At 38.9% G+C, this 21,758-nt stretch overlaps 1 protein-coding gene and 1 long non-coding RNA gene across 3 annotated transcripts in view; both read left to right on the forward strand.

Moving 5' to 3' along the window:
- WDR33 (WD repeat domain 33) overlaps positions 1–21,758 on the forward strand; it is a 102,697-nt gene that overhangs the window by 73,019 nt on the left and 7,920 nt on the right. Inside the window, exons 8-18 of one of the 2 annotated variants that reach the window (XM_079130430.1) lie at positions 6,447–6,573; positions 7,679–7,833; positions 7,931–8,009; positions 8,836–8,946; positions 9,465–9,559; positions 9,768–9,854; positions 10,184–10,323; positions 11,200–11,352; positions 12,004–13,092; positions 17,312–17,420; positions 20,684–21,122. In XM_079130430.1, the coding sequence (XP_078986556.1) occupies positions 6,447–6,573; positions 7,679–7,833; positions 7,931–8,009; positions 8,836–8,946; positions 9,465–9,559; positions 9,768–9,854; positions 10,184–10,323; positions 11,200–11,352; positions 12,004–13,092; positions 17,312–17,420; positions 20,684–21,122 (2,584 nt within the window). The remainder of the gene's footprint in view (positions 1–6,446; positions 6,574–7,678; positions 7,834–7,930; positions 8,010–8,835; positions 8,947–9,464; positions 9,560–9,767; positions 9,855–10,183; positions 10,324–11,199; positions 11,353–12,003; positions 13,093–17,311; positions 17,421–20,683; positions 21,123–21,758) is intronic. The other variant, XM_079130431.1, reaches the window with a different exon arrangement.
- On the forward strand, positions 14,545–17,131 carry LOC306655867. The gene is made up of 2 exons (XR_013762333.1): positions 14,545–16,479; positions 16,529–17,131. It is a non-coding gene; the product is annotated as an uncharacterized lncRNA (long non-coding RNA).

Below are 21,758 nucleotides of genomic sequence, written 5' to 3' on the forward strand. Positions count from 1 at the left end.
TTGTAGGTCCTTCCTAGCTCTGATATAATTAAAGATAACTTTTTGTTGCTGGTTTTCTTTGTGTAACTGAGATAGTGAATAAAAGTAATATGACATGGAAATTTAAAGAGAAACTTTTTTGAAGGCTGATTATTGTCTTGAGAGGCCTTTTTGTAAGGATGGGAATATTCTGTTATCTGAACTATTCAGTGTGCTAGCCACTAGTAACTTGAGTACTTGAAATGCCACTAGTATGAGTGAGGAACTAAACTTTTAACTCTAAATAGTTACATGTGGCTCATAGCTACCATATTGGACCATGCAAGTTAAGTTCCTAAATATTTGTGTTCAAAGGGAATTCCACACACAGATTTATGTTAGTCTGGTTCTTTATATAACGATTGACAACTGGAATCTCTAAATTTAAAAAATTTGCAATTGCACCTCTAGTCTAACCACTGGAATCTTTCTTCAAGCATATCCTCTGTTTCCAATTGTAGTCAAGTGTATATAAGGTGCCATGACTTTTCCCAGTCATCCTGGATTCTTAGTAACCATGTTCCTATATTATTGATTTTAAAGTTCTGCCATCCTTTTGAGGATCGTGTGTGTACACTATGGCCTACCTGTAGGTTACTGTCAGTCCCCTCTAGAGCCAGACTGTCCCTGTAATAGACTTTGTAGTGCTAGCGCAAGTTTTGTGTTGCTCAGTCTGACCTTTTTTATTTTATATTTTACATGCTTGATTCTGATAAGTTTAATTAAATACCATTTTAAAAAATAGTCCTTCATTTGTAAGAAGTTTTTAGTCCTAAAATCCAACCATCAGCAAGATTTTTTTAGTACTGAAACATCTCTATCATTAGGCTATAAAAACAGTTACCAACTGAATGAATTCAGCATTGGATATACTACATTCTTGGGATTTCCATTTTTGGGGATCCCAGTGAGCACTGATCAAATTTAATATAGAGGCATTCTTTAGGGATGGTGTTTGAAATTGATAGACCATGTGTTTGGTACTCAGTCATTTTTCTATCAAATACTAACTTACATAAGATCATGTTTTTATATGTGGCTTGCCAGTTCACAAATATCTTCAAAACTTGATTCAGCTGTACTGAGCCTGAGGTCTCATTGAAAATTCTACGGCCCTGCTGAGGATCTGAAGCACATCTTCCTGAAACCACAAGTGCTGGTTAGCTCTGTATTACAGAGCAAAGTCAATAATTGATGTTATTCCTTTGATTTTTGAATAGAGGGAGACCAAAGGCAGCTGTCATTAAACAAAGCAATAAGAGGACATGTTAAGAAACTTCAAGCAGCACAGAAGTAGGAGAAAATGCTGCCTTATTCCCATACTATTTCTTCTCTCTAGTATGTTATTATCTTTTACATGTTCTATTATACACATGGGATCGATCTTAATGCCTTGGTTTTTTGTCTATATTTTTTACAAGGCAGGCTTATTGAGGTATCATTTACTAAGATACAGAAAATTTCCAGCACCTGAAAGGTACCTGTATCAGTTTTAATAACCATATTGCATTCAGTTATGTGAGTTTACTTTAATTTCCCTTAGTAACCCCTCATTTATTCATATTTAGGTTATTTCCAGTCTTGACAATTCAAACACAGTGCAGTAAATATCTTGGAACATAAATTCTGGTATGCTTTTCAGTTACAGGATGAATTTCTACCAGAGGATTTATAGAATCATAGGCTATGTGCCTTTATGATTTTGGTAGCTATGGCCAAATGGCCTCCCCCCAAAAATGTAGCAATTTTCTTTCCAAACAGTTACAAATGAGAACACCTCTTAATCTAACATCAAGGGATACCACATGATTTATACTAATTTGGTAGGGATAGTATGAACTAGCAAAGTAATTTGCATTCAGTGGTGGTTTTTCTCATATTAAAAAACATACCAAAAGTTTTGTACACAAAAACTAACCTGTGTTATTTATTCTTAAAACCATGGTATCACACTAGAGGAAATGTGAATAGAAACACTTTTATGTTCCAATTAGCCCAATATAATTTTCACTTTCGCTTATCTTTATCTGTAGTTTTGTAACCATGTAGATTTTTATAATCATCCTGTCAACATATTAATGTGTTTGCTTTCAGTGTACATTATTTCATAAGCCTTTTTTTTTTGTTTCCAGCATTTTCATTTTAATAGATGTGTGATTGTTTAATATTGGGTTATGGCAAGTTTTATCCGTCATTCTATGATAATTTGTTTCCTACTTTTCACTATTATGAACAAGGCTTCCGATGCTATCATGAAAGTTTTCCCTCCCTGCTCCCTCCTTTTTCTGCCTCATTTTTTTTTTTTTTTAAAAGAGCCCTGGTCTTGCTGTTTTCCCAGGTGGTCTCGAACTGCTGGGATCAAGCGATATGTGACACAGCCTTCCAAGTAGCTGCAAGTACAGGTGTGCACCACTGCACCTGCACGTATATAGGTTTTTAAAAATTATTGTCTTAGGACAGTTTCCTACTAGTTTTACTTTTCTTGACCTAAATGTATGTATTGGCATTGGCATGATAGGGTAGCTTTTTATCATTTGAAATAATTTTTGTCACTGCAGAGGAAATCCAGTTCAGTTTTTCTTCCGTGAAGAAGGAAACAGTTGCATATCAATTTGCTTCCGTGCTAGCTTAATCTATTTTTTGTTTTTTATAAAGTATAAAGATTTCACACCTACTTTCCTGATGTAATTTCCTGTTACTTAGTTAATTCAGTAAATATTTTTTTGTGGGGGTGTACCAGGGATTTAACTCAGGAGCACTCAACCACTGAGCCACATCTCCAGCCCTATTTTGTATTTTATTTAGAGATAGGATCTCACTGAGCTGCTTAGTGCCTAACTTTTGTTGGGATTACAGGCGTATGCCACTTCTCCCAGCTCAGTAAATTTTTTTTTTTGATTGAAATTTTCCCTCAGTAGACTATGTGTTTTAAAATTTAAAACTGACAAAACAATATATATATATATATATATATAATCACTTACCTGAAATACTTATGAACAAAAGTTTTTCATATTTCATTTTTTTTTAATTTTTCAGATTTTGGAATATTTGCATATATATAATGAGATACTTGTGGGGGGGTCCTAAGGCTAAACACAGAATTTATTTTTATTTCACATACACCTTATACACGTAGCCTAAAGGTAATTTTATACAATATTTTTAATTTTAATTTTTTTTAATCAGGGATTGAACCCAGGGGTGCTCAACCATTGAGCCACATCCCCATCCCCATCCCTAGCCCCCCCCCCTTTTTTTTTTTTTCTTGATACAGGGTCTTGTTAAGTTGCTTAGGGCCTCTCATTTGCAGTCCTCCTACCTCATCCTCCTGAGCCACTGGGATTACAGGCTTGCACCACCATTCCTGACTTAGTTTAATATTTTTAATAATTTCTCTAAGTGTCATAGTATGAAGTTTTGTGCCTATGGCATTGTTTCAGCACTGAAGAAGTTTGAGATTTTGAAGCATTTTGGAGTTTGGAATTAGGGATGGTCAGCTTGTACAAATTTACCTTTGTCTCTAAGCCTTCCTGGTTCCCTCTATTGGAGGAAGTTAGTATGAGATTCTTGTGTATTCTTTAAGATACATTTTATGCATTTTTGAGCAAGTGTTAGTTTGTGCTTCTTTGTGTGGATCTGTGACCCTTTTGAAGCCACAAATGTTAGCGTGTTGCTTTATTTGTACTTAATTTTTAAAAATATATATAATACAGGCACATGATTTAGAAATAAAACAATGTAAAGGCTGAAAAATGAATTATTATCTATCCCAATTTTCTATCTGATAAGACATCCTTTAGGAGTCTTTGGGTAGATAGAAGCAAATAGGAAAGTACATGTTGTTGTTCCTTTCCCCTTTTGCAACTCTAAAACAGACATTTTTATGTCTAAAAAGATAATTAGTCCTTAAGAGTAGAGGCTCTTGAATCATTTCTCTATTATTCAACACCCTGAATTTATTTTGTAATATATTCAGAATGTATTTGGAGATGTGCATATATCCTGAGTGCTCCCTGCATGCAGATCTCTACTCTGCCATGTATCAGCTGTGTGATCAAGAGCCAGTTCTTTCATCTGTCTTTTAGAGTATTCATTATACAATGATGAGTTAGCATTACTGCACATTCTTCATTAAGTATAGTACCTTATATAAATATATGTTTTCTAGTATGATTTTTTTTTTTTTGCAGTGCTGGGGATTGAACCCAGGGCCTTGTGCTTGCAGGGCAAGCACTCTACCAACTGAGCTATCTCCCCAGCCCCTAGTATGATTATTTTTTAAAATTAAGAATAGTTAAAATAAAATAAAATAAAATAAAATAAAATAAAATTAAGAATAGTGACCAAAAACATAATATTTGAGAATAGGTACCAATCAGTTTGACTTTTATCTGTGATGTGAGTGAATGTGAGTAAATTCATGGCATTCTTTCCTTGTTTGAATTTTACCCAAATAAATTATAGAAAAATTCAGAAAACAAAGCAGCTAAAGTATATTTTATAGGTTTTTTATGGGTTGATAGTTTTATTTTTGCATATACTTCTTTAAAATAAATATATCTTTTCACTACACAGGTATACTTTTTTATGTAATAAAAGTATTCCAGAAAAGGTGAAGGTTGAAATGGGTCCTAAGAATGCATTCTCATGCATTTGCCAGAAATTCCTATTTGTTTGGTTAAAATTCATACATAGCTATACAAAATATTCATTTTTAGGTGGGCCATAAAGGTTTGAAATTCCTGATCACATTATTTTCAGTGTCAGATTGGTAATAACATTAAAGATTTTTAAGGAAGGAAGGGGCCGGAGGACTGAATTTTGTTTCTATTTCAATTTTTCCATCTTTAGTTTTAATAAAATATCAAGCAACAGCAAAATCTGCTTTCCCCTTTCCCACCTTCAGATCCATGCTCATGGCACGGGAGTTACAAAATATGTTCCTCGATAGGGCACTTGCCTAGCATTTGTGAGGTCCTGAACAAAAAAAGTTCATTGAAGAAAATATAAAGACACAAGGAAAAGGAATCTCCATAATACCACCTCCCAGCTTTATGGCATTTTTAACAACTGGTTGTCTAATCTTCTTGCTATTTTTCTCTGCACAGATATGTACATGGAGTCACTCCTGTTGAATTGTTTGCCTTTTACAGTGAGGGGACAACTAATTTCTTGAAAGATAAACAGTATCATGGATGTTTTAATCACATCATTAAATTATCACAGGATCATTTATAATAGGTGCATCATATTCCTTTTGAGTACATATGCCATGCTGCAATTATTTCCTTATAGAAAAATCCCTTTGGACTTCCATTACTTCCTGACGATAGAATCTGGACCATGAAGTTATTAGGTTGTGGGATATGCACTTGTTTGTGCTTTTAGAACAATACTTGTTCTCCAGATGATTAGCCCTCTCCTGTGCTTGCCAGCATGGCCTACTGTGTTGGGATAAGCCTAGCCCTCTGTGAGACATGTTTCTCCTCTTTATGAACTGCTGCAGAATACTTCCAATGCTAGAGACCATCTTTCCTTCTCCCTGTTTGCCTTTGTCTCTTTTATTCCAAATTCTTCTCTTCCCACCTAAAATTTTATGAAACCGATTCATATGTTCTCTTAACTTTTCACCTGCCTCTTAGTGCATCTGCTTCATAAATCTCCATTCCTGGCTTGTAAGTGTGTGTGTGTGTGTGTGTGTGTGTGTGTGTATTGCTAGAAATTGAATTCAGGGCTTGGTGCATGCTAGGCAAGTCTCACCTAGTGAGCTACATCACCTTTTTATTTTGAGGTAGGCTTTGGCTAAGTCGCCCTGGCTGGCCTTGAACTTTTGATCCTCTTGCCTCGGCCTCCTGATGCATAAACTATTCTTGAGACTGTACTATACCACGTATTTAAAAAACCATACCCATTTCTTCATTTTGTTAATCCTGATTTTCACGTTTGTTTTTTTTAGTAACTCAGTTTATTGTGATTATGTGTTAACCTAACATGGGAATCTGACACAGATTATTTTTCTCCTGTACTTCAATAAATGTACTAGTAGAAAGCTGGAATACTTTTTCCCCTCTCATTTTATATACCAAGGAGTTTTAAATGATAATAAAGTAGGAAAACCAAAGTTTGCTGTTTGTGGGCTTGAGGACTGCAACTTTCAAAAGGACTTGGCCTATGTGTCAGCAAGTAGGCTTGGAGATATACTTAGTTCCAGGAGGTTTTTGTGCATCCTGGCACTAGAGGAGGGCTTGCTGTATCTATCAAAAGACTTCCAGACACAGACCAAAGAGTCTTTTAAAAAGTTTAACTTGACTGGGCAATGAGATCAAGACATTTAGTAGATTTCTCTACTTTGGTTAAATCACAATGAAGACTTGCTTTAAATGCACATGACTGATTAGGTTTTTATCCTAACTTGTTTCCGACAGGGCATGGTGCTGATGTGAAATGTGTAGACTGGCATCCAACCAAAGGGTTAGTTGTTTCAGGAAGTAAAGATAGTCAACAGCCAATCAAGTTCTGGGATCCCAAGACTGGGCAGAGTCTTGCAACACTGTAAGTGATAGGAACCCCACCCTTAGTCCTGGAACAAAGGAGAACACAGCCTGTATTCTTTAACTTTTAGCTTTCTCTTACATATTCCTGTAAAAGTTTAGACACCAGATGGACTTGGATCTGTAGACTTCTTATTATGTTTTTTCTCTATAAATCCCTAATGAGATAGGCTTGGTATTTGTTCTGCCACATATGCCTAAATTTAATTTGGTGAGCATATTGGGGGAGCAGGAAGAGGAAGTGCTTATTACCATTTGGTTTCACTGTTTATTCCTATCAGAATACCTTTTGGCACTGTATGGAGTTGCTGTATGTGCCTCTTAGAAGTCAGAGCCCAGCCTTCTCCATCTAATCTATTTATAGAGAAGGTCCTCCTTACTGCCCCCCCCCCCCAATAAAAGAATAAGGTTTCCCTCCATTTTTGAGCCAATTTTCTTTTTTTTGGTCTCATACTTACAATGCAACTGCATAATACAATTTTTCTCTTTGAATTCTTTGTAAATATTCACAGTTCTATGAATATGTTCACTTTTTTGACTGAGCTGCTGCATCTTGATCCTTCAATTGGGAATTAAACCATCCACAAGTGGATTGGTTGGAGTAAGCCTGCCTTATTGTGTAATTCCAGTGACTCTGACCAATGCTGCACCTTGTGACTGGTGCCCCTTGAAGTTGTACATCTCACAGGCTGCAGAGGCATTGTCTTTAGTTCGAATTAACCCTCACATTATCCAGTGCCCACTTTTATGCTTTGTCTTAATAAGAGGAATGTCATTGACTTTTTAAAATTGAATGACCTTTACTGAATATTGGTTTGTGTGTTCCAAGTGCTTCCCCTGCTTCACAGATAATTTTGTCCAATTGAAGCTCTGCTGCTGTTTTTTCTGGGTAGTGAGAGCCGCACTTCAGCAATGGACATTATTTCTATTAACCTAATTCTTTCAAGTGTACTTTAAACTCTGGCCCCGTAATTTTATATACTTATTACTTCTAGGCCACACCAATTGCTATCTTGATCCATGGTGCTTTCAACCAAAATGGTCATTTCGTTGATCGATGCTTGTTTTAAATTCCGACGATTATTTTCTTGGTGCTCTGTTTCTAGTCATGCCCATAAAAACACTGTAATGGAAGTGAAATTAAACCTCAATGGCAATTGGCTACTCACAGCATCACGTGACCATCTCTGTAAACTTTTTGACATTCGAAACCTGAAAGAAGAGCTTCAAGTCTTCCGAGGTCATAAGAAAGAAGCCACAGGTCAGTGACTTTGTTATGCTTGGGTTTTTGATGATTATTACCAATAGCATTCTCAGACCCAAACAATTTTGTCTTTTCCCTTGTTACTGTTTTACAGCTGTGGCCTGGCATCCTGTTCATGAGGGACTTTTTGCCAGTGGAGGATCAGATGGTTCTTTGTTATTCTGGCATGTTGGGTGTGTAACATTTATTATGTAAAGAAGCTGGGGATGTAGCTCAGTACACGGGTAGACCTCATGTAGAACCGCAAAATAAAAGGAGAGAAGTATCACACACAAAATTATTATATTTTTCATGGCATAAAAGTGGCATTTTATTCTGGAGGTCAGGGATTTGGGTTCAGAACTTTTGACAGGGCACAGCAGGTATGGTTCCTCTGTTTCTTTGTATTTGAAGTCCCTGCTGGGATGACCTGAAGGCCGGGCTTCACTTGGGCACTGTTTACTGGAATACATGGCCTCTCTGTGTGGCAGAGGCTTCTTGAAGAATGGGCCTGAGTGGGAGCTCTTGGAGAAAGAGTGTATCCAGAGACTTAGGTGGAAAGTGGTTGATCTCTTCTGGTCTCTGAGTCATACAGTGTAAATTTTGCCACATTCTACTGATTATCAGTAAGTCCAGGAAATAGTATATTTCATGAAGAGAGCATTTGAATGTGTGTAAGCATGATAAAACTTCATACTTTTCTGAGTGTTAGTATGTCTTGTATTAGTCTCCCTGCAGTTTTAAATTCTGTATATCCAGCTTAGAATGAAATATGTAGCACTTCTACTTTTGACTGTGGAAGTTGTTAAGGGAGAATAAATAGCTTTCTTAATCTCTTATTGGTGAAGTAATTCTTGGAGCATTTTCTCCTCTGCTGCTTTTATCTTTGAATAAAAGAAGGTATTTTTGATGACAAGTCAATACCCCTAAAACATGTAGAATTTACTAGATTGATAGCTTTGTTTTAAGGCTAAAAGAAAATGTCTTTCTTTGGTAACTTCTTTCTTTGTGCTGTTACAGAGTAGAAAAGGAGGTGGGTGGGATGGAGATGGCCCATGAAGGAATGATCTGGAGTCTGGCCTGGCATCCTCTTGGACATATTCTCTGCTCAGGTTCAAATGATCACACTAGGTAAGCTTTATAGTGAAAACAGCAAGGAATTATTGTACTTATAGAGCAATGGGAAATAAATATTACATATATTTATTTTTATTTATTGATGGATATGTTTATTTGTATTTTACCTTTTCTTTAAAACATTTTTATAGTGGCTAGGGTTGTGGCTCAGTGTAGATCAGTTGCATAGCATGTATGAGGCCCTGGGCTCAATCCTCAGCACTACATAAAAATAAATAAGGATATGGTTTCCATCTATAACAAAAAATGTTTTTAAAAATCATTTTTATAGCATTTTATAAATATTTTTGTTGCAATAAGGAGATTGGATATTGTGCAGGACTTTGGTTGTTTGACTTTTGTTTGGCTTTCTTATTAAAAAAACATTTGCCACATTTTAAAGTTTGAGAAGGAAAGAATTGTAAAAAATTTGTTGTGTGTACCAAGGAACTGGCATATACTACACTATTAATTTTCCATAACAACACTGAAACTATGTTCCTTTTCTTCTCTCATGACTTTTATTTTGACAGCAAATTCTGGACTCGAAACCGACCAGGTGATAAAATGCGAGATCGATATAATCTAAACCTGTTACCTGGAATGTCTGAAGATGGAGTAGAATATGGTGAGATTTGTACATTTATTTTCTTTAAAATGTTGATATTCTATTATAAAAGTGTTAATATTGGGAAGATTATGCAAAACTGACTAATTTTTTAGTTTATTGGTTTATAAATCACCACAGGTATGATTTATTTTTATAAAGAATTAATTTTTATTGTCCGCTGCTTTCATACACTCTGTGTTGACAATGGATATATTATTCTTTGTAGATGACCTTGAACCTAATAGCCTGGCAGTGATTCCAGGGATGGGAATACCAGAACAACTAAAATTAGCTATGGAACAAGAGCAGATGGGTAAGAATAGTTACAGTAGTTACTTTTTTTTTTTTTTTTTTGGTGGTGGTGCTGGGGATTGAACCCAGGGCCTTGTGTGTATTAGGCAAGCACTCTACCAACTGAGCTGTACCCGCAACCCTACATTCATTTTTTTAATAAAATTTTCGTGTTCCTGTTTTCTTACCTTCATGACTATTTGTATTGAATGTCACAAGATTTATGTCGAGAAATGCTGATGAAAGGGATGCAAACTACATAGTATTTAAAATCTTCCAAAAATGTGTTCATTTACCAAGTGGCCAATTACTTTCATTTAATGAGCTAATTACTTCTCTTTATGGTTATAGGGAAGGATGAATCAAATGAAATTGAAATGACAATTCCAGGTTTAGATTGGGGAATGGAGGAGGTGATGCAAAAGGATCAGAAAAAAGTACCTCAGAAGAAAGTCCCTTATGCAAAACCTATTCCTGCTCAGTTTCAGCAGGTAAGTAACTAAAAATGGCCCCCTCCTCAGCCACTTTCTCATTGAGAAATTGTGGTTAGTTTGTTTAATTGACATTGAGCATTAAGTTTTCTCTTGAGAGCTGGAGTTGTGGCTCAGTAGCAGTGCGCTTGCCTTGCATGCATGAGGCTCTGGGTTCAGTCCTCAGCACCACATAAAAATAAAGGTATTGTGCCCACACCCACAACTAAACAAACAAAAAATTTTTTTAAAAAAAAGTTTCTCTTGGATCATCTCCTCTATTGAAGGTATTTTTGTACTATAAACTCTTCTGAAACCGCCTCACATATTCATGTATTCTCAGACAGTTGCCATCTGATGCCTTGCAGTTTTACTGTGTTTGCCATGAATCTTCTCTGTATCTTCTTTTATTCTTTTTTCCTCACCTACTTATTTTTTCTAAGTTGTTAGAGGAAAAAGGAAGAGGTGTGAGTCAGAAAGTATGTTGACTCTCTTCTCATCTGTCTTCTGCTTTGCAATGTGCCCTTTTGAAGAGACTGGCAAACTTTTCTTTTTTGAGAACAGGTCTTACTATGTTGCCAGGCTAGTCTTAAACTCTTGGGCTCAAGTACTCCTCCTGCCTCAGCCTCCTGGGTGGTGGAACTATAGGTGCAGGCCACAGCATTTAGCTAAGTTTGTATTCTTACTAACATGTGGGATCTTTCAGCTTTTATCATGTTAGTAATTTCCACCTAGTAATGCACCAGTCTCACTCCATTCCTGAGTCACTAGGAATTTGCATTAGAAATAAGAACAATTTTGCAGGTTGGATTAAGCAGATTACACCATAGAATGATTTTCTCATCCTATTATTATAATGTTCAGATTTGGGATATATGTTAATACTTCTTTTCCAAGGCCTGGATGCAAAATAAAGTACCCATCCCTGCTCCAAATGAGGTGCTGAATGACAGAAAAGAGGACATTAAATTGGAAGAGAAGAAAAAAACACAAGCAGAAATTGAGCAAGAAATGGCCACATTACAATATACCAATCCACAGCTTTTGGAGGTGCGTGAAGCTCTTTAGCAGGGTGCTAGGTGATAAAAGAAAGCAGCAATAACATATTTTTTTACTGATGTGCTCTTAAAGAAAGGGAAGAGATTCTCAGGTGGGTCTGACAAGCTTCATGATTTCTTACTGCTATGTTAGGAAGCTAGTTTCTAAAAGAGTCCTTTTACTTAGACTTTTAAAACTGTATCAGTGGAGCAGTGAGTACCCAAGTTAAAAACACATTTTAACAGAAAATATAAAGCCAACATAGTTTTAATTTGGATTCATTTAATTATCTGTAAGTAAAAGAATTTTTCTTTTTTTGTCAGCTGGCAGAACAAATGACTTGTTCTTATTTTCCCACCTATGACAGCTACCAAGGATGAAAAAATAGTAATAAATTATTGGGCTTTTCCTGCTCAAGATCGATACAAGTAATCCTAAGAGGAAATGGTCTGAGGGAGTCTGGTAGCCTCAGTGCTGGGGAATATTGAGTGGCCTCTGGACATTTTGAGTGTCTCAATGGACTCTGGTTACCACTGGGCCATTAAGAAGTTGAGCATTTTGTATATTTTAAGGCTTCCTTGATGAAGTACTTGATAGCAATATTGTCAACTTTGAGGTTTCTGGCTTAATTATTTGGCATTCTTTTTTTTTCTTTCTTTCTAGCAACTTAAAATTGAAAGACTTGCGCAGAAACAGGCTGAGCAAATTCAGCCCCCTCCCTCATCTGGCACCCCTCTCCTTGGACCCCAGCCCTTTCCAGGACAAGGTCCAATGTCTCAGATTCCTCAAGGTTTTCAGCAGCCCCATCCATCTCAGCAGATGCCAATGAACATGGCTCAGATGGGGCCTCCAGGTCCACAGGGACAGTTTAGACCCCCTGGACCTCAGGGACAAATGGGACCACAAGGTCCTCCACTGCATCAGGGAGGTGGGGGTCCACAAGGATTCATGGGACCACAGGGGCCCCAGGGCCCACCCCAGGGGCTCCCAAGGCCTCAGGACATGCATGGGCCCCAAGGAATGCAGAGGCACCCTGGACCTCATGGCCCTTTGGGACCTCAAGGGCCACCTGGACCACAGGGTAGTTCTGGTCCTCAAGGTCATATGGGTCCTCAGGGTCCACCTGGCCCACAGGGTCACATAGGCCCTCAAGGCCCACCTGGTCCCCAGGGCCACTTGGGCCCACAAGGGCCTCCTGGTACTCAAGGTATGCAGGGACCACCTGGTCCCAGAGGAATGCAAGGACCTCCACATCCTCATGGGATACAAGGTGGACCAGGGTCTCAAGGAATCCAAGGTCCTGTGTCTCAGGGACCTCTGATGGGATTGAATCCAAGAGGAATGCAGGGGCCTCCAGGTCCCCGAGAGAATCAGGGTCCTGCTCCCCAAGGGATGATGATGGGCCACCCACCTCAAGAGATGAGAGGACCTCACCCTCCAAGTGGACTGCTGGGACACGGCCCTCAGGAAATGAGAGGTCCTCAGGAGATGAGAGGCATGCAGGGGCCTCCACCCCAAGGATCAATGCTGGGCCCTCCCCAGGAACTGCGAGGTCCTCCAGGCTCACAAGGTCAGCAGGGGCCGCCCCAGGGCTCTTTGGGACCTCCACCCCAGGGTGGCATGCAAGGGCCCCCTGGACCTCAGGGACAGCAGAACCCGGCAAGAGGGCCACATCCATCTCAAGGGCCAATACCATTCCAGCAGCAGAAAACACCACTGCTAGGTGATGGGCCCCGGGCCCCCTTCAATCAGGTATTATTTATTTCCAACTTACAGGCATTAACATGTTGGGAAAATACTCTGCACTTGAAGTAGTACTGCTGAGAATAGTGAAAAGCAGTTGCAGCTAGGTATAACCATTTCTCCACAAGTGATGGTGGCTTAAGATAATAGCAGCCTGGCTAAGGAAGGAAGTAAATGACTGAAGAGTTTGGTTACACCATCATTAAATATTAATCTTCAATGTTTCACCGTATTTTTTTTTAAGAGAGGTTTTTCAAGAAAAGATCAACTTTGAATCAAATACGGTTTTTCATTGTGCCAGGGAACCCAGAGCTATGGCTTTGAGGAGGGAATATGTTATGTTGTATATATCTCAGGTTGTCATGTCCCCCTTTCTGTATTCTTTACTTTGTGGCCCAGTGTTCCATGGGACTGCCAGCAACCAACCCATGTCTGACCTCTCTTTCTGCTTTTCTTTTAAAGATACTGTGTGATATTTATATACTGTAAACCATGTATCTCACTATTTTCTCTCGGTGAATGCTTTCACAGACCTCCAGTTCCAGAATGGAGCATTCCAAAATAGTGACCCTTTGGACGAAATTCTTTTCAAGTTGTTTTCAGCTCTCTCCTTTTTTTTTTGGTACCCGTGCTTAGCCACAACCTCATATCTTGTTTATATTTTATTTAGAGACAGGGCCTTGCTAAGTTGCTGAGGCTGGCTTTGAACTCAAAATCCTGCCTCAGCCTTCTGAACCACTGGGGCTACAGGTGTGCATCACTGCACTTGGCTGTTTTCAGCTCCCATATTAAAATATTTGCAGGGAGGTCTATTTCTGTGAACATTTCCTTGGTCCATTTCTAAGGACTCTTGTGTGGATTTTTTTTCCCCCCTCAGGATAGGAGATTGAACCCAGGGATGCTTTACCATTGTGTTACATCCCCAGCCCTTTTTAATTTTTTATTTTGAAGCACGGTTTCACTAAGTTAGTGAGGCCCTCACTCAGTTAATGAGGCTGACCTTGAACTTGTGATCTTCCTGTCTCAGCCTCCTGAGTTGCTGGGATTACGGGCATGTGCCACTGTGCCCTGCCAGGAGGACTGTTTTTGTCAACCACATTTTATTACTCATTTGCTGGACGGTGTGAGGAGAGTTGCTTGGGGCAAATTATAAAGACTGCTTAGGCATGAATGGGTTCAACACTGTTTAGCTATGTAGATTCTAAAGCTCTTAGTTTGAAGGTATTATTTGGATACAGACAACTGGATTTTGTCCCTGAAGTCAGTTATGGGGGAAAAAGTGAGTGAGCGAGCTAATGCTAACTCCTTGAGTTGTCATTGGATGCCCTGAATTACCTGGGAGAGGAGTTGTTACAGATACTTCCTGTAGAAAATATGGTTTTTTTTTCTTCAAATATCACTGAGAATCTATAAGATAACCATCAGATTTTTTTTTTTTTTTTTTTTTTTTTTTTTTTTTTTTTTTTTTTTTTTTGCGGTCCTGGGGTAACCATCAGATTTAATGAACTAGGTAAATAAATAAATTATATGTTATTCTTCAGATCTTCTAGAACTTAAAAATGTCACAGCAGGGAAGAATCTCTTGGCACTTGAGTTTATTTTCAGATTTTTATTAGGTACTTTTCAGAATTTAGGATGAGTTAAACAAAAATCTAGAATTGCCATCCTAGATTGCCCTAAAACTTGAGGTTTTTAAAATTCATTGAGTATTTGTGTGTGTATATGCAACATTTATTTCCTAGGTTATTTTCTTACTTTTTTTGATGGTGAATTGGTAGTTTATATTTAGGAGTATTTTAAAAATGAACTTTAACTAGTATATTATGACTGAAATTATAAACATGTTAGATTCAAGAGAATAGGCCTAAATTTCTGGAACAATTCAACAAGAGTTTTCATTGTCCATGTGTTAAAAGATTTTATGTGTGAAAAGCGTAACAATTTTAAAATTTTAGTTGACCTATACAACTGGTAGAGTGAATCAGAAGATCTGACATTGGTATAGGTATTTCAAATCTCAGAAGTTGCCTGATCAAAAACCTTTGCTTATATTTCTCATATACTGAAATCTATTTTTCTTCCCTTTGGCCTGGCCAATTATTTAAACCAGTTGTTTTCATGGTTTGATGTGGTGGACTTGTTTTCAGGGCTTTTAAGTAGCAGCATGAAAGATGTTAATTACAGCTTTCCTGGGCTAAAAGTAATCAGACAATGCAGCAGTATATTACTTACTGGCATTCTGTTACCATTGCCATTGTGTTTTGGCAATTAATGTTTTTTGTTTTTTTTTTTTGTCGTTTTTAGATGTACATGACAGTAGAGTATATTTTGACATATTATACATACATGGAGTACAACCCATTCCAATTAGGATCCCATTTTTGTGGTTGTGCATGATGTGGAGATATACTAGTTGTGTATTCATATATGATCACCAAGGAAAGTTACATCTGACTCATTCTACTGTCTTTCCTATTCCCATCCCTTCTCCCTTCTCTTTATTCCCCTTTGTCTAATCCAGTGAACTTCTGTTTTCCCCTCCTCACTGTCCCTTGTGGGTTAGCATCCACATTTCAGAGAGAACATTTAGCCTTTGGTTTTTTGGAACTGGCTTATTTCACTTAGCATGATAGTCTCCAGTTCCATCTATTTACTTGCAAATGCCATAATCTCCTTCTTTATGGCTGAGTAATATTCCATTGTGTATATATACCACATTTTCTTTATCCATTCATCTGTTGAAGGGCACCTAGGTTGGTTACATAGTTTAGCTATTATGAATTGAGCTGCTATAAGCATTGATGTGGTTGCATCACTGTAGTATGCTGATTTTAAGTCCTTTGCATATAAACAAAGGAGTGAGATAACTGGGTCAAATGATGTTTCCACTTCAAGTTTTCTAAGGAATTCCCATATTGCTTTCCATAATGGCTGCACCAATTTGCAGTCCTACCAACAATGTGTAAGTGAACCTTTTCCCCCACATCCTTACCAACATTTATTGTTTCTTGTATACTTGATAATTGCCATTCTGACTGGAGTGAGAGGAAATCTTAGAATAGTTTTGATTTGCATTTCTCTAATTGCTAGAGCTGTAGAACATTTTTTCATATATTTTTTGACCATATTTTTTCTTCTGTGAAATGCCTGTTTAGTTCCTTTGCCCATATATTGATTTTTTTTTTTTTTTTTTTTTTTTTGGTGTGAAGTTTTTTGAGTTCTTTGTATATTGATGGCCGTTTTTAACTGCCAATGATACCTCCTAGTAGGGCTGCTAATAGATAGTTTGGGACCTGAGAATAATTCTGCTATTGATTTTTTTTTTTTTGAAACTGTGTTCTCATAGTAGATCCATTCAATAAACATGCTTTTTTTTTTATAAGAAGGAATGACTAGGTATATTTTAAATAAACATGTTTTTTTTTTTATAAGAAAGAATGACTAGGTATATTTTAATTTATTTATATGTTTGTCAAGAGACTTGATCCAAGGTCATTGGACTATGTGGGCAATCAGATATGGCTCGTTAAAAACAGAGAATATTAGGACAAGGCACAAGTTGTGATTGCGCTCTGGATCATGAGCAATGAGGTGAAAATCAGAGCTGCAGGTTTGTATCAAACAGAAGCTGCAGCAAACAAATGAATCCAGCACGATGGATAAGGGTGACTAACGTCACATGAGCAGTGGGTGTTTAGCAATGGGGATCTTGGAGAGCAGAGCAAAGAGGGAAGCAAAAGGGAATGCCTTTCTTATCTGTGTACTCTCATAGTAGGAGAGCCCAGTTCTAATATTACTTGGAGACATTCCTTGCTTTGTGTCATGGGTGGGAATCATGGAAGTGACAGCAGAGTTTGATTATCCTGGCAGATTGGCAGCCCTTTACTTTTGCCAGAAGTTAGGAAGACCTTTGCAGAGTGGTATATTGTTTTCTGACTTTCCATTAAAGTTCTTCCTTGGCATTACAAAAAAAAAAAAAAAAAAAAAAATCTGACTTTAAATAAAACCCGTTAGCAGGTCTTAAATACAAGTGCTTCCTTTTATTATGGCATGAAAATTATCTCCTTCCCCCATTTTAGGGACAATTTTGTTCTAATGTTACTGAATATTTATTGCTGTAGTCTTTGGGGTAACCTAGTGTTTTTATCTTGTCACATTATAATGCATTTGTTACTCATGAAGCAGACACCTATGATTTCACACCACTACTTTGAAAACATCTTTTCAGGAAGGACAAAGTACAGGCCCCCCACCCCTCATACCAGGCTTAGGACAACAGGGAGCACAAGGCCGCATCCCCCCTCTGAATCCTGGACAAGGACCTGGCCCTAACAAAGGTAAATATCTGCTTGGCTTAATAAGAGATTGTATCCTGCCTCTAGTGTATATATTTTAAAGTTAGTAGATATTTTCATTGGTAAGTAATTAATAGAATGGTCGTTTGAACTGCCGGGAAAAATATGGGTGTGGTCGTTTCAGGTAACGGCCTTATCTTATGTTATTTTTGTATATGTGTTTAGTTAGGCAACAGTGCTGGCCAAAGGATCTGAGGTCCTCACCACCAGTTGCTGGTGGTGTCATCACTGGACAGGTCTTGGCAGGAGCAAATGTGCTATAGGCCAGCCTGTCCCCATGTGGAGTTGGAAGTGCCTTCTGAGCTCATAGGATGCAAATGCACATTCATCAACTTTAAGAGCTCAACTGTTTCTACTTAAATTTTTTGGTCAGGGTAAAGAAGTCAGGATTTTAACAGTGTTTATCCCCCCAAATTATGTCCTCTGGTGAATTCTTTAACTGCTTTTGTTCTCCTCTACAATTTGAAAAGAAGAAAACGATGTGCTAATGGTGGTGCCTCAGTTGTTGATATTGTGTAAAGTGAAGGAATGAGAATTGTCAGCATTTAGGTGTGGGGCTACTTGGAAGTTAAGAGTTAAATCCCAAGAATTGAAAGAGCCATGTGGATGCCAGTGGCCCTGGTTTGGCTAACATGTTGCATGTTACACCCTCTTGCCCCTACCACCTCCGAGTTGGAGAACAGAATGGAAGCGGTGCTGTTAAGAGGGTTAGCGGGGGCACGATTCTGAGGGGTGTGAATCAAGGGCAGTTAGGAGACAAAATGGTCACTTTCAGCACCTTTCATGGAAAAGAGAACTCAAAATCAGGATATTTGTGGAGATCGTACTTTGCAGCACTATATTCTCATTTTTAATCGGCTGGGCCCATTGTGTGGCACGTGTCAGTTGTCTTCATTTTATCAGATTACGAGAAGTCCTTGTTGGCATTTGTGGCCCTGGAACTTTGGAAATTTAAAGCTTAGTCTTGAGTTTATGTGAGATATCAGAAGTAGGAAAGGGTGAGATCTAGGAATCGGAGAGCATTTATTTCTGTCACATTATATCGAAGTGGTAGCAGAGGATATTCAGGAGGGAGGTGACTCATAGGGAGAGAAGGAAAGCATTGAGAGCCAATCTCTGAGACTTGGGGACCTTAAGAAAGTCTAACCCCCAAGGTACTGTTAGCCACAAACTGAGAGCTGCTTCTCTTCCTCTCCCTACTTGTGTCTGTCTCCACTTGTCTCCTTCTCCTTGCTCTTCCCCTTTATCTCTACTCTTCCTCCCCCATCCCCCTTTTTCTTCTTCTTTCTCTTCCCAGGGACCAAAAGTTGAAAGGAGAATTGAGAAAGTGGCCCTTCCATCCCCTACTGTATTAACCTTCATTGCCACCCATCACCAGTGGCCACATCCCTTCTTATTTGTAGTGGTGGGTTTCTCTTCTTGGAAGAGCAGGGTACTTTAAGCAGGTAGAGGTAATGGGGGGGATTGATATTCATAGGTAAGTCCAAATGGAACATTTGCAGCTTTCTTCAAATCAAAGGATGGCCATGTCTGAGGTTATACTAAGTTAAGGTAACATCAAGTCAGAGAAAGCCTCAGCTGCAGGGACACCCCGAGAATTGAGTGGCCTATATACCAGAGGGAATTGGATCCAGGATATTTGCAAACTGACGGAACAGAGAGCATCTTAGAAGGGGCTTGCCTCAGCGTGGAGAGGACAGCAAGGAGAAAGAAGGGACAAACTGAGCTAAAGAGAGACTTTCCAATGGCATATTTTTCTACTGAAATGTTTAAACTTTTATTCATGTTGAATGGTGAGGAATTGAAATGGCCAAGAGAAATTGAGAGGGAGGGAGATTGCAAAGAAGAACTATGTCTGTGTTACACTGAGAGGGTTATCTTATTGCCAGGGAACTTCAGTAAAAAGCATGAGTTGAGCAAGGGATTTCATTTTTTTTTGTTTTTAGTTGTTAATAGACCTTTATTTTATTTATTTATATGTGGTGCTGAGTCTTGAACCAAGTGCCTCACATGTGCTAGGCAAATGCTCTACCACTGAGCCACAACCCCAGCCCTGGGGAATTTCATTTTTAAAACTTAAGGTTTAGATTTTTTTTTTTTTTTTTTCTATACAGGTGCTTAAAGCTGGGACCTTATACATGCTAGGCAAGTGCTCTACTACTAAGCTACATCCCCAGCCCATAAAAACTTAAGTTGTTTTAGTAGAGTGCTGCCTGGCATGCATGAGGCCCTGCGTTTAATCCCCAGTACTGCAAGAAAAAACACTCTTGTTTCAGAAGCAATATTCCCCTTTGCTACCCCCTTTTAAAGAATGTTTGATTTAAAATGTATGTTGACAGAAAATTGGTATACATTTGCAGTGGCTACTGTAGTAAGCTCAATAGACAGGAAAACAATTCCTTCAGAATTAGGAGGTAGACCAATTTAACCAGCACATATTTATGTCATTGGACTTTTCCAGTTTTATTAAGCCCCTTGCCTTGCTGGAAGTCAAACCTAGAGGCTGCCATGTGCTAGGCAAGTACTATCTTTAGTGGATTCCAAACCCTGTCTTCAAAGAATGGTGATAATATTGTAAATGAGAGACATCTTTCCTAAAAAGGTGAAGAAAAGATGTTCTTGTAAACCCAGAAACAAGCACAGCAAAGGCTGTGTGGTCGCCAAGCAGTTATTAGAGGGGCCCATGTTTCCATGAACCTCACAGAGTAGCATGTGAGATTTCTAGTGTGAATGAAGGAATTAAGTTAAATGAGTCAGGAGTTGAAGGAGTGGCATCTTGGGTGGTAGCAGTGTAGACCTGGAGCTTTGTAATGGGCTTGGTAGCTTTCGGAAGTACAGAGGAGATTTACTTTTCCCTGCTGTGTCCGTCTTGGGTGTGGAGCCAGTGGCCCTAATGAAATCATCGGAAGAATAGGTACTAGGAGGGGAAGCTCATTCTCATGCCCAGGAGGTTCGCTCAGATGTTTTCTAGTATATAGTAGGAGGTAGACATTGCTGGTCTCATTTGATATTAGTTGTTTGCCCTAGGTCAGGCTACTTGCTAGTGAGAGGTGAAGCTGAATTCTTCACCCAAAGCCCATGGTCCTTCCATTATATGGTGCCTCAAGGATATTGTCTTCTAAATATGCTGAGAACCCAGAGCGAAAACGTTCTAATACATCCTGAAACAGGGAGATGCTGCAGGTCAGACCTGTGTTGGCAGGCTTTCTGGATGCCGTGGTAATGGTCAGCTTTGTTTCCTTCAGGTGACTCCCGTGGCCCTCCAAACCATCACCTGGGCCCGATGTCAGAGAGGCGGCATGAGCAGAGTGGTGGCCCTGAGCATGGGCCTGAGAGAGGGCCTTTTCGGGGTGGCCAGGACTGCAGGGGTCCCCCTGACAGGCGTGGCCCTCACCCTGACTTCCCCGATGACTTCAGCAGACCTGACGACTTCCACCCCGACAAGCGCTTTGGCCACCGCTTACGTGAATTTGAGGGGCGAGGAGGACCTTTGCCACAGGAAGAGAAGTGGAGGCGAGGGGGCCCTGGGCCTCCGTTTCCTCCTGATCACAGGGAATTCAGCGAGGGAGATGGCCGGGGTGCAGCCCGAGGCCCTCCAGGGGCATGGGAAGGCCGCAGACCTGGAGAGGAGCGCTTCCCTCGGGAACCCGAGGACCCACGTTTTCGAGGGCGCAGAGAAGAAAGGTGGGACACATACTGTGCAGGTCCACCACCTCTTCCCTGGGACCTTTAATCTGTTCTCTCCACAAAGGTCTCTTTCCTTGTTTATTGGACAAGAGTACTGCATTGATTATTAACCCTGTCTTCTCTAGGTTTTGCATTTAGGCTTTAAAAAAATTATGCTTTATGTTTTTGTTTTTTTAATCTTTGCTTCTTAGAAATCTTTGTCTTTCTGCTTTTAAAATTCTTCTATAAAAGAGATGGTAGGATCCGTATATTATGAGAGGGTCTTGGATCTGATTAAAAATTTCCAGGTTCATCTTGATTAGATGGTGAAATGGGAGCCAGATACCTAAATTGAGATTGACATAGATGCAATTCTTATGTAATTGCAAAGTCAAGTGGAACTGAAAAATAATCTTTCTGTTAAACTTAGATCAGGCTTGAACTCTAACCTTTTGGAGCATAAAATAAATAGAAAAAAAAACAGGAATTGGGGTAATCTCAAGTAAGAGTCAGAATAATCTGTGATGACATTGAATGTTTGCTCTGTGTTAGGCACTGTCACCTCATTTGATTGGTACATGAAATCTGTGAGCTAGGTGTTATTTTGAGCATCCTAAACAAAGGATCAGACAGAATCAGGTGGGGCTAGACTTT

Source organism: Sciurus vulgaris (genome assembly GCF_902686455.1).
Source record: "Sciurus vulgaris genome assembly, chromosome: 3".
In the NCBI taxonomy this organism is placed as follows: Eukaryota; Metazoa; Chordata; class Mammalia; order Rodentia; family Sciuridae; genus Sciurus; species Sciurus vulgaris.